At 33.8% G+C, this 17,810-nt stretch overlaps 1 protein-coding gene across 11 annotated transcripts in view; it reads right to left on the bottom strand.

Moving 5' to 3' along the window:
• Positions 1-17,810, bottom strand: part of CSMD3 (CUB and Sushi multiple domains 3) — a 1,279,316-nt gene that overhangs the window by 494,240 nt on the left and 767,266 nt on the right. For all 11 annotated transcript variants that reach the window (XM_002759280.8, XM_017965625.4, XM_035276379.3 and 8 more), the window contains 3 exons: positions 14,673-14,855; positions 10,454-10,780; positions 7,528-7,722 (listed from right to left, as the gene is read on the bottom strand). In XM_002759280.8, the coding sequence (XP_002759326.1) occupies positions 7,528-7,722; positions 10,454-10,780; positions 14,673-14,855 (705 nt within the window). The remainder of the gene's footprint in view (positions 1-7,527; positions 7,723-10,453; positions 10,781-14,672; positions 14,856-17,810) is intronic.

Here is a 17,810-nt window from a genome sequence, read left to right as displayed (position 1 = left end):
GAAGTTTGAAAAAGAACACTAAAGTCATCTAGTTCCACCCCCCGGTATCACAAATGAGAAAGCAATTAGAAGTAAAAAGAGGAAAAGCATTAATTGAAGGGGTCACTAGGAAAACATAATTACATGGTTACATGGTCTGGTATTACTTCATTATGAGACACATGAAATTGTTCAATCCAGTGAAAGTCAGCAATATAGGTAATGCTTTATTCTTCAATTAAGTCTGCTATACTTTGGAAAGCTACATATTAAATATTCTTAATTTATCAGCTAGTCAGTTTTGACACAGGTAAAAAGAAAAACTTGGAAAATAAGAAAAAGAAACTATTTTTAAAACAATTATTGTGTGGCAATCTACTAAAGGGTATTATACAGTTATAATTCATCTATTTCTTAGTAAAAGTTTATTTATATATTTTCAATAAAATAGATACTTATTATTAGGTGCTATAGTGGAAGGAGAAGTTAAAATTTAGAATAATTCCCCATGTGGGAAATCTAAATAATGCCCCCTCCTTTCAGTAGATTCTAAATTTATATACTATATAATTGACATGCTTTATTTTTAACTATGATCATCCTTCCCTCTTACCAATGTAATTTGAGATTTTACGTGAGTGTATATATACAAAAAATAGGCCATGTGGAGTGGCTCATGCCTGTAATCCCAGCATTTTGGGAGGCCGAAGCAGGCAGATCACTTGAGATCAGGAGTTTGAGACCAGCCTGGCCAACATGGTGAAACCCTCTCTTTACTAAAAATACAAAAAGTTAGCTGGGCATGGTGACATGCACCTGTAATCCCAGTTTCTAGGTCGGCTGAGGCAGAAGAATCACATGAATCTGGGAGGCAGAGGTTGCAGTGAGCTGAGATTGTGCTATTGCACTGTAACCTGGGCAACACAGTGAGACTTGGTTAAAAACAAACAAACAAAAAATAATAATTCCAAACATTATACATATTGTGCACGCACACACACATATTACAAATATGACCTGAACCTTGTTGACTATATTACATTGGAAAAATAAAAACTGACAAAAAATTAGCAAATGATGCCTTCAGAAATAATATATTTTAAATAAATGGCTGTTTTAGCATAAGTGTATTTATTATAATTGATGATTATTAACAAATTTTTTAAAATCAGTGTGTACCATGAATAGCTAAAATACCAAGAAAAAAGGAAATGAATATTAAAATGTATACTAAAGTATAAGAAGTATACTAAAGAGGAGGCACACCAAGATGGCTGAGAGGAGGCAACACCATAATGTAGCTCCCAGAGAATGAGACTCAGAGGGCTAGAGAACTTCATGTTTCCAAGCAAGGTGCCGGGTTCCTTCCAGTGGGACTGGTAGGATACTGAAAATAGCCCAGGGAAGATGAGCCAAAGCAGCGTGAAGGCAGCCCAGGGAGGGCAAACCAAGACAGGGCAAGGTGTGTCCTCACCTGGAATATGCAGCAAGCTCAGAGGGTCAGAGACTTTACCTCCTCAGTGCTCCGATTTGGATCCTGTGCTTCCCTCATACCTCCTGCAACCCATGGTCCATGAGAGGCCAGTTGGATGGAGGGGTGCTGTGAGTTGTCAATGCAAATCTGAGCAAGGGCCTCCACCTGATGCCACAGTTGTTGGCACAGACCTCGGCAGAAGTTTGAACTAATGCCAGTGGGATGGAACTACCCATCCCACAGAAAGAGGCAGAGTTGAAAGCAGGGAAACAGGTCATAAGACCTGACAGGCCCCACCCCTACAAAATTCAAACTGAAGTCCGTGTGTTAGAGAGCTTCAGAGCAAATATACAAGTTTGACCCCAACTGGAAAGATTGAACTCGGGGAAGGAGAGAAGGAAGGTGGGGCTAATCTCACCTGAAAACAAACTCCAGGGGAAGATCACTCACTCAGCAGTCTGACTAAATCCAAGGCAGCCTAGCAGCACCTCTACAGGCCAAAAAAGTTATAGCTCCAACCTCAACAGAAAGGACACTCTCTCAGAGATTCCTCCTGAAATCACCAACTTCAAAGATCAAAGGGAGATAAATCCACGAAGATGGGCAGAAAGCAGTGCAAAAAGGATGAAATCATCAAAGACCAGAACACCTCTTCTGCTTCCAGGGATCACAACTCTTCACCATCAAGGGAACAAAGCAAGCCAGAGAATGAGTTTGACGAATTGACAGAAGCAGGCTTCAGAAGGTGGTTAATAACAAACTTCTCTCAGTTAAAAGGCCATGTTCTAACTCAATGCAAAGAAACTAAGAACCTTGAAAAAAGTTTAGGTGAAATGCTAACTAGAATAACCAGCTTAGGGAAAAACATAAATGACTTGATGGAGCTGAAAAACAGCACGAGAACTTCACCAGGCATACACAAGTTTCAACAACCAAATCAATCAAGCAGAAGAAAGGATATCAGAGATTGAAGATCAAATTAATGAAATAAAATGAGAACAAAGATTAGAGAAAAAAAGAATGAAAGAAATAAACAAAGCCTCCAAGAACTATGGGAATATGTGAAAAGACCTAATCTACACTTGATTGGCATTCCTGAATGTGATGGGAAGAATGAAGCCAAGCTGGAAAACACTCTTCAGGATATTATCCAAGAGAACTTCCCCAACCTAACAAGGCAGGCCAACATTCAAATCCAGGAAATACAGAGAACACCACGAACATATTCCTCAAGAAGAGCAACCTCAAGGCACATAATCGTCAGATTCACCAGGGTTGAAATGATGGAAAAAAATCCTAAGGGCAGCTGGAGAGAAAGGTTGAGTCACCCACAAAGGAAAGAATATCAGACTCAAAGCAGATCTCTCAGCAGAAACCCTATAAGCTAGAAGGGAGTGGGGGCCAATATTCAATATAAAGTTATAGAAAAGTACTTTCAACCCAAAATTTTGTATTTGGCCAAACTAAGCTTCATAAGTGAAGAAGAAATAAAATCCTTTATAGACAAGCAATTGCTGAGAGATTTCATTGCTACAAGACCTGCCTTACAAGAGCTCCTGAAGGAAGTACTAAACATGGAAAGGCACAACCAGTACCAGCCACTGCCAAAATGTATCAAATGGTAAAGAACAACAATACAATGAAGAAACTGTGTAAACTAATGGGCAAAACAACCAGCCAGTAACAAAATGGCAGGATCAAATTCAAACATAACAATATTAATGTTGAATGTAAATGGCCTAAATGCCTCAATCAAAAGACAGAGACTGACAAACTGGATTAAAAAGTGAAGAACCATTGATGTGCTATATTCAGGAGACCCATCTCATGGGCAAAGACTCACATAGACTCAGAATAAAGGGATGGAAGAAGTTTGACCAGGCAAATGGAGAGCAAAAAAACAGTGGTAGCAATCCTAGTCTCTGATAAAATGGGCTTTAAACCACAAAAGATCAAAAGAGACAAAGAAGGGCATTACATAATGGTAAAAGGATCAATGCAACAAGAAGAGCTAACCATCCTAATATACACACCCAGTGCACGAGCACCCAGATACATAAAGCAAGTTCTTTTTTTTTTTTTTTTCCAGATACATAAGGCAAGTTCTTAATGACCTACGAAGAGACTTAGACTCCTGCACAATAATAGTGGGAGACTTTAACACTCCACTGACAATATTGGACAGCTCATTGAGACAGAAAGTCAACAAGGATATCCATGACTTGAACACAGATCTGGACCAAGTGAACCTAATGGACATTTACCAAACACACCACCCCAAATCCACAGAATGCACATTCTTTTCAGCACCACATCACACTTACTCTAAAATTGACCACATAATTAGAAGTAAATCACTCCTTACCAAATGCAAAAGAATGGAAATCATAAAAAACAGTCTCACAGACCACACGACAATCAAATTAAAACTCAGGATTAAGAAAAGCACTCAAAAACACACAATCACATGGAAACTGAGCAACTTGCTACTGAATGACGAATGAATAAAAAATGAAATGAAGGCAGAAATAAAAATGTTTTTTGAAACCAATGAGAATGAAGACACAATGTACCATTGGGACAAATTTAAAGCAGTGTCTAGAGGGAAATTTATAGCAATAAATGCCCACATGAGAAACAAGGAAAGATCTAAAATCAACATCCTATCATCAAAATTGAAAAAGCTAGAGTAGCAAGATCAAAAAAACTCACAAGCTAGCAGAAGACAAGAAATAACTAAGATCAGAGAAGAACTGAAGGAGATAGAGATGCAAAAGGAGTTCAAAAAATCAACAAATCCAGGTGCTGGTTTCTTGAAAAGATCAACAAAATAGAGAGACTGCCAGCTAGACTAATAAAAAATAAAAGAGAGAAAAATTGAATAGATGCAATAAAAAATGATAAAGAAGTGATCACCACTGATTCCTTGGAAATACAAACTATGATCAGAGATTACTACAAACAGCTCTATGAACATAAACCAGTAAATCTGGAAGAAATGGATAAATTCCTGGATACTTGCACACTCTCAAGACTAAGCCAGGATGAAGTTGAAACCCTGAATAGACCAATAACAAGATCTGAAGTTGAGGCAGCATTTAATAGCCTAACAATGAAAAGAGTCCAGGTCCAGATGGGTTACAGCCGAATTATACCAGATGTACAAACAGGAGCTGGTAGCATTCCTGTTGAAACTTTTCCAAACAATACAAAAAGAGGAAATCCTCTCCAGCTCTTTCTATGAGATCAACATTGTCCTGATACCAAAACCTGGCAGAGACACAACTAAAAGAGAAAACTATAAGCCAATACCCATGCTGACCATTGATGCAAAAATCCTCAATAAAATCCTGGCAAACTGAATCCAACAGCACATCAAAATGCTTATCCACCACAATCAAGTAAGCTTCATCCTGGGGATGCAAGGCTGGTTCAACATATGCAAATCTATAAACATCATCCACCACATAAACAGAACCAAAGACAAAACCACAGAATTTTCTCAATAGATGTAGAGAAGGCCTTCGACAAAATTCAACAGCCCTTTATGCTAAAAACTCTCAATAAACTAGCTATTAATGGAATGTATCTCAAGATAATAAAAGTTATTAATTGCAAACCCACAGCCAATATCATACTGAACAGGCAAAACTAGAATCATTCCCTTTAAAAACTGGCATCAGACAAGGATGCCCTCTCTCACCACTTGTACTTAATATAGTATTGGAAGTTTTAGCCAGAGCAATTCAGCAAGAAAAAGAAATAAAGGGCATTCAATTAGGAAAAGAAGAAGTGAAATTGTCCCTATTTGCAGATGACATGATCACATATTTAGAAGACCCCATCATCTTAGCTCAAAACCTCCTTAAGCTGATAAGCAACTTCAGCAAAGTTTCAGGACACAAAATCAATGTGCAGAAATCACAAGCATTCCTATACACCAACAACAGACAAACAGAGTGCCAAACCATTTACAATTGCTACCAAGAGAATAAAATACCTAGGAATATAACTAACAAATGCTATAAAAGATCTATTCAAAGAGAACTACAAACCACTGATCAAGGAAATAAGAGAGGACACAAACAGATGGAAAAACATTCCATGCTCACTGTTAGGAAGAAACAATATTGTGAAAATGGCCATACCATCCAAAGTAATTTATAGATTCTATGCTGTCCCGATCAAGCTACCATTGACCTTCTTCACAAAACTGCGAAAAACCACTTTAAACTTCATATGGAGCCAAAAGAGAGCCCACATAGCCAAGACAATCCTAAGCAAAAATAATAAAGCTGGAGGCATCATGCTACCTGACTTCAAACTGTATGACAAGGCTACAGCAATCAGAACAGCATGATACTGGTACCAAAACAGAGATACAGACCAATGGAACAGAACAGAGGCCTCAGAAAAAAATGCCACACATCTACAACCCTCTGATCTTTGACAAACAGGACAAAAACGAGCAATGGGAAAAGGATTCCTTGTTTAACAAATGGTGTTGGGAAAACTGGCTAGCCATATGTAGGAAGCTGAAACTAGACCCCTTTCTTACACATTATACAAAAACTAACTCCAGATGGATTAACTATTTAAACATAAGAACTAACACCATACAAACCCTAGAAGAAAACCTAAGCAACACCATTCAGGACATAGGCACAGGCAAGGACCTCATGACTAAAACACCAAAAGCATTGGCAACAAAAGCCAAAATAGACAAATGGGATCTAATTAAACTCCAGAGCTTTCTCACAGCAAAAGAAACATCATTAGAGTGAACCAGCAACCAACAGAATGAGAAAAAATGTTTTCAATCTACTCATCTGACAAAGGGCTAATAGCCAGAATCTACAAATAACTAAAACAGATTTACAAGAAAAAAACAAACAAACCCATTCAAAAGTGGGTGAAGGATATGAATAGACACTTTTCAAAGGAAGACATTTATGAGGTCAACAAACATATGAAAAAATGCTCATCATTGGTCATAAGAGAAATGCAAATCAAAAACACATTGAGATACCACCTCACGTCAGTTAGAATGGCAATCATTAAAAAATCTGGAGACAACAGATGCTGGAGAGGATGTGAAGAAAAAGGAACACTTTTACACTGTTGGTGGGAGTGTAAATTAGTTCAACTGTTATGGAAGACAGTGTGGCAATTCCTCAAGGATCTAGAAATAGAAATTCCATTTGACCCAGCAATCCAATTACTGGATATTTACCCAAAGGATTATTAATCGTTCTTTTATAAAGACACATGCACATGTATGGTCGTTGTGGCACTGTTTATGATAGCAAAGACCTGAAACCAACCCAAATGCCCATCAATGACAGACTGGACAAAGAATATGTGGTACATATACACCGTGGAATACTGTGCAACAATAAAAAACGAGTTCCTGTCCTTTTTAGAGACATGGATGAATCTAGAAACCACCATTCTCAGCAAACTGACACAAGAACAGAAAACAAATCACCACGTTTTCAGTCATAGGTGGGTGACGAACAATGAGAACACCTGGGCACAGGGAAGAGAACAATGCTCACTGGGTTAAGTGGAGGGGGTGGAGGGGAAGGGTGAGGAGGGACAACATGGGGTGGGGAGGATGGGGAGGGATAACACCGGGAGAAATGCCTGATGTAGGTGATGGGGGTGGGGCAGGGGGGGAATGGAGACAGCAAACCACCATTGCATGTATGTATCCATGTAACAATCCTGCAGGATGCAGAATGTACACATGCACCCCAGAGTCCAAAGTACAGTAAAAAAATTTTTTTAAAAGTATACTAAAGAGAGTTTCCATATGTAACCAATATTTATCATTTATTAATGTCTCTTTTAATAAGAGCTTTTTAAAGAAAAAAGTAAAGATTTCTAAAAGTTTACTTTGACATGAAAAATTTAAAGTGTAATGTCCTTAACAACATGTGTTTAATATAGAATACCAAGCAGTCTTTTAAGATAATGATTACAACAGTCCTGGTAGGATAATGTGTTTCCTGTTGTGGTTTCTTGCACATAATGATAATGAGGTACTATTTCTCACTCACTGCTATACTTACCTCCACATCTTGGAATTGGTCCACTCCACATTACTTTTCCATCCATAAGAATACATGTAATTGTTTCTGTTCCCTGGGTTTTAATAAATCCTTCTTCACAAATAACTGAAATTGAACTTCCTAATTGAAAGTTGTCCCCAAACCGGCGTGCATTGATTGGTACTCCAGGATCAGGGCATTCATTGTGTCCAAATGCTTTATAAATAATATGCAAAGAAAAACACACATTAGCTAGAGTGAGATCCTTCTATATTTTGGGTAAAAAAAAAAAGAGAGAGAGAGAGAGGGAGATGTTTTAAAAGGTTGTGTTTATTTCTGCAAAATCTTTATTTATTATAAATTTGGAGGTTCTTCTCTAACCATACCTGTTTGCCTGTGATGTGCAATAAATATGACTGTTTTAAAATATTAATTGTACTCTACAATTATAAAATTTCAAAACAGAATTATTTCTGCTTATTTCTGGAGATCATGAGACTGGCTAAGATTATGCAAGTATTTCTAGTATAAACTGGTCAGAATTTCAATTAATTAAAATACAAACTAATTGACTATATCTCTTTGGAAACTTCTCTATTCTGTTCAGAATAGAGAGAAAGAGTGAGTTTCATTGTGAGAATTAAAGTGAAATGTCTTAATCTAGTATGAAAAGTTTACAATTTATTTATAATTTTCCATGACATTTATTTTCTGCCATCAGGGAAAAGGGGAGAGAGTTCATTCTTTTGCAATTATCATGTTCTAGGCACAGTGATATGTTATTATCTCATTTAATATTTAGAACAGCTGATGAGGAAAGTAATTGCCATCTATTAAAAAGAGTAATGTCAGACTCAGGAAAGGTTAAAGTGCTTGGCTAGGGTCATAGACTTGATAGAACTGAAATGTATCCCCTGAACTGGCTTTTAATTTTTTTCTCAACAACTTATTGTATCTTGGGTTATTTGTCTCATGTCCCTCAGGAGAACATGAGGTCTTGACCTCAAGGCCACTACCTTATTCTGCCTTATTTCTCTCACAGTGTATATTTAGCCAAGTTACAGCAAATAGCAGAGTATAATAAAAATGTGTTTATTTGAATTTTTCATAGAAAATAGATTACATGAACCATTCAAATTTTTCTCTGTATTCATTTGAGTGACTAGTTGTGTATTATAAAATTTTAATGCATTATAATATAAATGGAAGAATATTTAAGGTTGCAAAGTATAAAAGTATAAAATACATTTTGTGAGATGCTTATAATTTATTATATTAATACTGTATTAATACGTGCAGTTATTTTAAATTTTCTCACTAATGATCACTTTATGCTGCTTATGAATTATATAATTTTACTATCTATTCTTCTTATTTTAAGTAAAACGGTGCAAAAGAATATTAAGGTAAGTTTTAGAATACATAAAATATATTTTGTATGTATACTTATTTCTAATTATTGTTTTATTTTTTAGTTTTAAAAACTCAATTTTGATTAAGCAGGGTAACTCTACTATATGGTGGCTGAATATATATTTCAGAAAATATACTACTAATCTCAGTAGTAAGTGTTAAATACAATAATTTGCACATTATCAATTAAATTATTTACTATAGAACAGAACCAGGAGCAGGAAGATGTATTTCCATAATTTCCTGAAGGACTATCGACATTAAAGTTAAAAATGTTATGCATTTAAGACAAAATAGAAATTATAAATAGATAGATGCACATACATATCTATTGTTTAGACATGTATGAATTATTTTTAAAAGATTCTCAGATAAAGCAGTCTTTTTATACAGCAAGCTTCTATGACATATGTCACAGCTAATTTAACTTTAATAATATGCTATTACATGTTTACAACTTACAGTAACAGTATTCACCACTAGCGTTACTTGGAGAATACCACAATTATACTTTGTTACTACCTGCCAAAGTTTAACATTGAATAGGTGAGGGTGGGAGTGAGGTGTGAAATTCTTTTTAAAAACCCACAAGAAGAGCTGAAACCTAAATCCTATTATTATGCAATACTTAAATATTAACTCATTCAATTGATCAATATCTGACACAGTTTAAAAGCTTCAAGGAGAAGAAGTAAAAATTATTAGGATTCTACGGCTTTAGGTAAAATATTTGCAAACAGAAGCATTAGTATGTAAGTATTATTAATCCACTAAGGTTTTTTCTTCTTTATGTGATTCATCTTCTTTCTATAATTATAAACATTTTTGCAGATAAATAATATTCAACATCTCACACAACATAAGATGTCAAGATAATTGTTCAAAAACCAACTAAACAATAATGGCTAATGTTTATTAAGCTTTTACTAAGTACCATGTACTCTGTGCTAAATTATTCACATACATCACTAATTTATTCTTCATAGTAATCCATTGTGGTTTTACTAATATGCATACTGTGGTTCAGTTATAAAACCTAAAACAAAGCTAAGATCCAAAGTTAATTATTTCCTTCTCTATGATGATACTGTAGCCATGCAAATTTTTTCTTTGGAATTTCAATTTCAGGCCATGATTAGTTGTTTAACATCTATTGGTAGATGAATATCTTCAAGGGAAGCCTTATTTATCTTTTATGTTGTGTGCAAATAACAAAGTATGTGATATATAATAGCTTTGAGTTTATGCTAAGATATAAATATGTTGGCTGATATAACAATGATAAATATATTGGCTTATATAACAATATTTGAAACATATTTCCTTGATATTGGACCTCTCATAAACAAAGAAAAATATTAATAATAATAGGGAGTAAAATGTGGTTGGAAATGAAGGACAAAATAACCATCCTGGGCATAATGAGATTTACAGCTTTTACAAATTTTCTTAACTAGGAAACAAATGACGCGTGATCACCTTTTCAGCTCAAATTTGTAGAAATATGGGGAATAAAACAGAAACAGAAACTTACTATTGTAAGTGATGTTGAAGCCACGTCCTGACATTGAGTGGTCAGCTTGAAATTCCAATCGCAGTATGTGACTATTGCTAGTAAGATGAGAAGGCACCTCAGCCCCAGTAAAGGTTCCAAGAATTGGGGAATCTGGAGAGTCACCATCTTTAACAGCAAGGAAATCAAACTGGGATTCCAAATCAAAGTCATTGAAAGAAAGATGTATCCGGCTCCCTGGATCAGAGATTATCGTCCAGATGCAATTTAAATTATTTCCATACCCTTCTGGGTAATCGGGAGAAAGAACTGTTCCCATTGGTGCAGTAAAGTTAGAGAGGCAGGGAACTGGTGAAATAGGAAGATTATAAAATCCAATAAATATTCAATAATAATGTTTCACCTTATTTTGTCATGCTTGAAAATTATAATCAATTAGCAATACAAGATAATATTAAATTACATAAATTATCTTACAAGACAGAACAAAAAAGCTTACTATTTTTACATATTGAAAAAGGCAACACGTACTTAGGATAAACTTAAGGCTCTACCCTTAAATAATGCACAAAAATATAACTGGAATAAGCAATTTTTGAGATATACATTTTCTATGTTACACTTTATAAAGTGTTCATTTCAGTGCTTAAACATAAAAGAAATAAATAGAATTTTCCCTAAAAAGGAATAAGATTCTTGAAATGATTGAAGATAAAAAATATTAGGTGGATATTAACAGCATAAGAATCCTGTAGCTCAGAAAACACTCAGGGTGGTGGTTATGAATGTGTGAGTTTCATTTCTAAGGTGGCAGTGGATGCTCTGATAGTTTACAACACAAATAAGGAGATAAATTAACTTCTATAACAGCCATTATTGGTGTCTAAAACCTGAAGAATAGCTAAATGAGAGCTCTTGCATCACTCTAAAATGAAATCTTTCTCCTTCTCCAGTCTTTTTTTTTTTAACTTTTAAAAATATCTGATTTGAAGATTCACAAAGAACATTTAGAAAGCAGAGGAAGTATAAAGAAACAAAAGAAAATGATATGTTAATCAAAGGAAATCAAAGTTTAAGTATTGATATATTATTTTCCAATGCTGTCATTACCTTTCACCCCTCGGAGACCAAGTCTTACTTTGTCATTCAGGCTAGAGTGCAGTGGTGTGATTTCGGCTCACTGCAACCTCCACCTCCCTGCTGCAAACGATTCTCCCACCTCAGCTTCTCGAGTAGCTGGGATTATAGGCGCTTACCATCATGCCCAGCTAATTTTTGTATTTTAAGTAGAGACGGGGTTTCGCCATATTGGTCAGACTGGTCTCAAACTCCTGACCTCAGGTGACTCGCTCATCTTGGCCTCCCAAAGTGCTGGGATTACAGGTGTGAGCCACAGTGCCTGACCTTTTATTACTTATTTATTAAAAAATTGAATTCCCTACATTTTGTACTAAATTATGTTTTTTTATTTAATATGTGAGTTTTTCAAGTCAAGTATTTAAGCAAAATTTATACTTATTATTTAAAACTCCCACCCCATTAATTTATATGGATATATAAACATTAATCTGTTACTCTAATGTTTGACATTTAAAATTTTGAAATATAAATAACAGTGATCATACTCTTGAGGAAAGTTTTTTGTTGTTGTTCATTAGTTCCTTGGTATACATTTTCAAAAAAAATACTTAGTTTGACAAAGGATATGAATTTAAGACTCAAAAAATTTTGCTATTTTTATGATTTAAAAAGTTATTTCAATGTTATTGAAAAATAACAGAAATATCGGAGAATACAACTGTGCCAGTATAGTATTGTGATTATTTTCCTTATCTATGATAACTCATTATCTTAACTTGCATTTCTTTGACTGCTAGAGAAGTTAAAGATTTCATAGGTTTATTAGACATTTTTATTTTCTTTTAAAAAATAATCTGCTTATAAACTCTAGTCATTTAACATTATGATCTCTTAGATAATATGCATAAAACTTTCTCATTATTTTCTTATTTTTAAACTATTTTGGCATAAATAATTCATTTTAATTTGAATATTAAAATAATTGTTTGCATTTCTTACTTTTTTAAGGATCATATATTTTATTAACATTCAGACATTACACCAATATCAATTTCTCTATCTACACAAATATAAAACCATAGGTATAGCTATATCTATGAATTGATATTTCTCTAACTTTTATCATTCAAAAAATATTTGTACTTTAAATTTATTTTTTTCTGCATAATTTTATAAGTTAACTGGAGCTTGCAAACTGACAATCATTGGATTGAATTCAGATTGCAGATGTGTTTGGCTTGATTTTTTTTCTTCTGCCCCCATAAAAATTTAAAATCACATTTGTAAATCATCATATTTCATTTTTAGGGGAAAAGCATCTTTTATTCTAGCTTTTCTTGAAAAGTTAAGGCACCCCAGCTTCCTACCACTTCCAAAATGTGTGCACACATTTCCTTTTCACACCCTTTCCTGCCTGCATTCTGAAATAATTTGATTCTTTAACTCCTGATATAAGTTAAGGGTCAGAAAACTTTTTCTGTAAAGGAGTCTGTAGTAAATGCTTTGGCTTTGCAAACCATACAATCGCTTTTACAACTATTTAATTCTGCAATTGTAGTTGGAAGGCAGCCAGGGACAATCAGTAAATGAAAGTGTTTGGTTATATTCCAATAAAACTTTACTTAAAAATGCAGGCAGGAGAATGGATGTGACCTACAGTCTATTTGCCATCTCTTGATCTAAATGATCCCCACTTGGAACAAGAGCTAACCAAAGACACCACTTTAACCGTCCTTATCAGATAGACAGGTGCTTATATCATACTTTAAATTTTTAACTATATCAGATGCAGTTTTTATGTAACTTCCCTTGACCCAGTGTGTTACAATTTTGTTAGTACCACACTCATAACTTAATATTATCCTTCAGCATCCACATAAGTACTTTGCTTTTACAAAATTCTTGTATCTACTCTTTACTGTTTCTTACTTAGCTATATGTCAATATGGTAGGTCAAGTTTCCAGAGAAGCTGTTAGAATTTTGACTAAAATTGCAAAGCAATTTCTGTATAATTCATGTATTTGATATAATGATTTATCATTCAGGAACATGGCATCTATCTGTATTTTGTTCCCATAACATTTTCTTGTAAAGTTTTATAATTTTTTGGTATGAGTTATTGGGAATTATGTAAGTTATTTATATGTATAACTATATTTTCTGAACATATTCTCTTTCAAATGTATTTTCAAATTAGTTATTACTGGTATATAAAACATTATATGATATATTACATTAATGAATTATCCAGTATTAAGCCAACACTGTCTTCCTAGAAGAACACCTAGAATTAAAAATTTTCAACAAAACTATTTCAAAGTATTACTAAGCTTTAGTAAATCAAATCAGACCCTCCTAATATATTTTCTTCTCTTTAAAGAACTTCACAAAGTGATCTTGGTTAAAGATAAGAACTAAAATAAAAAGGCTCTGTGATGGGGACCTGTGCACTCTTCCTCTTCTAGACTTCCTGAAGAGCAAACACAATATATTGTTATTAGGGAAATTTCTGCCAGGTTCTAAATATATTCCCTTCATTTTAATGTAATAAAGACGGTATTTTATTGAGCCCACCAAGTGCATGAAATTATATTTTTGCTGCAGTTAAATGTCTATATCTTAATGTATTTGAAGAAATACAATTTGAATCCAAGCATATTGTATATCATTAATGTTAATGAATTTTATTCTACACAATATAAAAAAGGCACCTCATGCATTAGTGTAAGCATCTACAAGCAAAAATAAGTTAATGTATTATACATACAATATAAGCTTAAAATATTTCAATGTTTTTTATTGCAAATAAACATATACTGTATTAAAACAAGTCTATTAGAATTCATTCAGATGTATAATTTCCATAAGAAGTATGCTATTTAGAAAGTATAAGATGCCACAAAATAAAATATTATAAGAACATATGTAATATAATGTAACATATATTTTGCAATTACCAAGTTAACTGTGGTAACTGTATTTAAATCTGTAATAAAATTTATAATTTGGCATAAGCACACTTGTTAAAGATAGCATCACAGAGTGCAACTCATCCAAAATAATTACACGGATGCAGCTCTTTGCAATTAATTACAAAAGCAATTATATGCAAGGACAGGGTAACATATGCTGTATGGAAGCAAAACATTTGGTACTCACAGATACAGATGGGTATGTTTGCAGACCATTGGTTATTCTCTTGACAAACAATGGATTTCTCTCCAATTAATTCAAATCCAAACTGGCATTCAAACCTTAAAACATCACGATTAGAAAATCCATCACCTTCTCTAATTCCATATAAGGGTGTACCAGGATCACCACAACTTTCTTTCTCAATTTCTGTAAAAATAGAAGATAAAAGTCACCTTCCAAGGGTTGCAGGCATATGATACCCATACTACAAGTTAGGTAGATATATGCTTTTTGTTGTGGAGATATTTCAGAACAAAAAATAGATATATTCTCCAATGTTATTTTTTTTTTTTGCCACTGTTAAAGCTAAGACTGGAGAAAATGATCTTAAGAGAATGATTAGTATCTTTCTTTCTTTTAGTAGCTGAAGAATCTGAGGTCATCAGAGCTAATGAGGTTGCCAGAGGCCATTTACTTAACAGAAAAATTATGATAAGATCTCAGATTTCTCTCTGTACTACATATATACATAAAAATACACACACACATAGACACAAATGTGTATTTCCCTCAAATCCCAAAGGCTTTTCTTATTTTTGTAATTACCATAGGATATGGCAAATCCTTGAATCATGACCAGGTAATGAGGGAACATTATCTGTGTCTATGCTCCTACAGAAATCAATGAATACTTCTCACCTAGAATCTGTCTTCAGTCTGGTACTTGTTGGTTGAATTACTTCCCCAACTAGACATATACATATACTCAGAGGCAACAGTCAGTTTTGAATTCCAAATTACTCAGCTATGTTCCTTAATAAATGTTTCTTGGATGAATTAAAAGAGGTTGAAAATAAAAGTATTTTAATGCCATTAAAACACCCTTTGAGGTGTATCCAGAGAAACTTCAAATACCTGGGATCACCACTGTGTAACTATGAACCTTAGCAGTAAATTATTGTGGTGGTTTATAAGTCACATAAAATCTTAGTAATACAGTTGTCTTCAAACAAACAATAGTAAAAATTAAAAATCAATACAAATTTTAAAAATGTAACTTTGTGATAAAGTTATAGTCTCTCCTGACACCCCAGTATGAACACATTCCTAGTTCCTCTGATATTCACTAACACCAATTTAATGTGTATATTTCAAGTTCTTTTTTCAAGATGTGTAATTCCACACATACATATCTAATATGTAACATTACAGAAACCTAAAAATTGTCTTCGCAAAACCTATGCAGTATTATATATATCATACTTTCGTTATACTGTCCATATTATCTTCTTTCTCCTTTTTAACCAAACAATATGTTTTAGAGATGTTTTTGAACATTCTTGTATCCTTAGCATAAATAATATATGCTTTTAATGATTTCTTTAAAAAACTGGACTTGATTTTATATTTTCTTAGACTTTGTAGTCTATCAGGGACAATGGTCTATTTTTTTTTCTTATGCTGATCCTATCTGGTTTTAATAACAAGGGAAAATGTTAGTAATTTTCCACATTTTACTAGTCTTTAGGTTAATTTGTACAGCAACAAAAAATTAGATTCTTGTATGGATGAGTTTGGTATGCATCTGACTATCATTTTATTTTCTTCTAAGGTTATTTTTCTATTTAAGTGTCTTTTTGTTGTTTGTTTTTTTCTTTCATTTCTCAGAGAGGGGTTTTGGACCCATAGTTGCAACTTATAAACCTTAGAGAAGTGACATTTTTCAAAGTTTGCTGGTAGTTTAGTTGTAACAAAACCCTGTTACAATATTTCTAAATATCTCCATTATGAATATGCCATAATTATTTCTCACTTCTAATGCTATTTGTGTTTACTTTCTGGTTTTCTTTTTTCATATTTACAAAAGTTTGTCAAATTTATTAGTCCGTTCAAAGAACCAGTGTTTGCTACTGTTATAAATTCTTTTTTTTATTCCCTTGAGACAGAGGCTTGCTCTGTCACCCAGATGGAGTACAGTGGTGTGATCTCGGCTGATTTGGATTATATTGCTGTATAATCTTTGGATTATATTGCTGTAACCTCTGGTGCACATAACACTGCACCCAACTATTTTTGTATTTTTAGTAGAGATGGGGTTTCATCACGTTGTCTAGGCTGGTCTTGAACCCTTGACCTCAAGTAATCTGCCCTGCTTGGCCTCCCAAAGTGCTGGGATTACAGGTGTGAGCCACCATGCCCGGCTCTTGTTTTTATTTTAATTTAAATAACTTTTCTTTTTATATTTTTGTATTCCATATTCAGTTTTCTTTTAGATTATATTGCTTTTTTTCTGTCTTCCTGAGTTGAAATCTTAGAACATTTTTATTAGTGTATTTTCACTTTTCTTATTTATTAAAAATTAAAAAAATTAATTCTAAATTAATATGGAGAGATTGTATTGTTCACTTGTAAAAAGTTTATAGTTTATGTTTTGGTTTACTTTTTAGCTCATAAATAATTTGTGAGTGTTTTAAAATTTATGGTTTGGGGTATCATTTTGTTGTTGCTTTCTGATGTTCTTTCTTTAGTATTCAGTGTATGTATATCCAGGTCTCGCAGTGGATAAATAAGTGAATTCAATTCGTTATATTTGTCAAATTGAAGTTTTTTATGCCCTCAATTATTTTTTATCTACTGGTTCCAACAACTTCTTTAAAAAGCCTATTAAAGTTTGACAACATTTTTTAAATACTTGAGCCTAATTCACTTCACATATTTTATTTATTTTTATTATATTTTAAGTTCTGGGATACATGTGCAGAATGTGCAGGTTTGTTACATAGGTATACAGGTGCCAGGTTGGTTTGCTGCACCCATCAACCTATCATTTCTATTAGTTATTTCTCCTAATGCTGTCCCTCCTCTAGACCCCTGCCCCCATGACAGGCCCTGGTGTGTGATGTTTCCCACCCTGTGCCAATGTGATCTCATTATTCAACTCCCACTTAAGAGTGAGAACATGCAGTGTTTGGTTTTCTGTTCCTGTGTTAGTTTGCTGAGAATGATGTTTCCAGCTTCATCTATGTCCCTGCAAAGGATATGAATGCGTCCTTTTTTATGGCTGTGTAGTATTCCATTGTGTATATGTGCCATATATTTCTTATCCAGTCTATCATTGATGGGCAATTGGGTTGGTTCCAAGTCTTTGCTATTGTGAACAGT

The sequence above is a fragment of the Callithrix jacchus genome, chromosome 16, assembly GCF_049354715.1.
Source record: "Callithrix jacchus isolate 240 chromosome 16, calJac240_pri, whole genome shotgun sequence".
Classification (NCBI taxonomy): domain Eukaryota; kingdom Metazoa; phylum Chordata; class Mammalia; order Primates; family Cebidae; genus Callithrix; species Callithrix jacchus.
The sequence above is the reverse complement of the archived record's forward strand: the minus strand, read 5'-3'. Positions and strand labels throughout refer to the sequence as shown.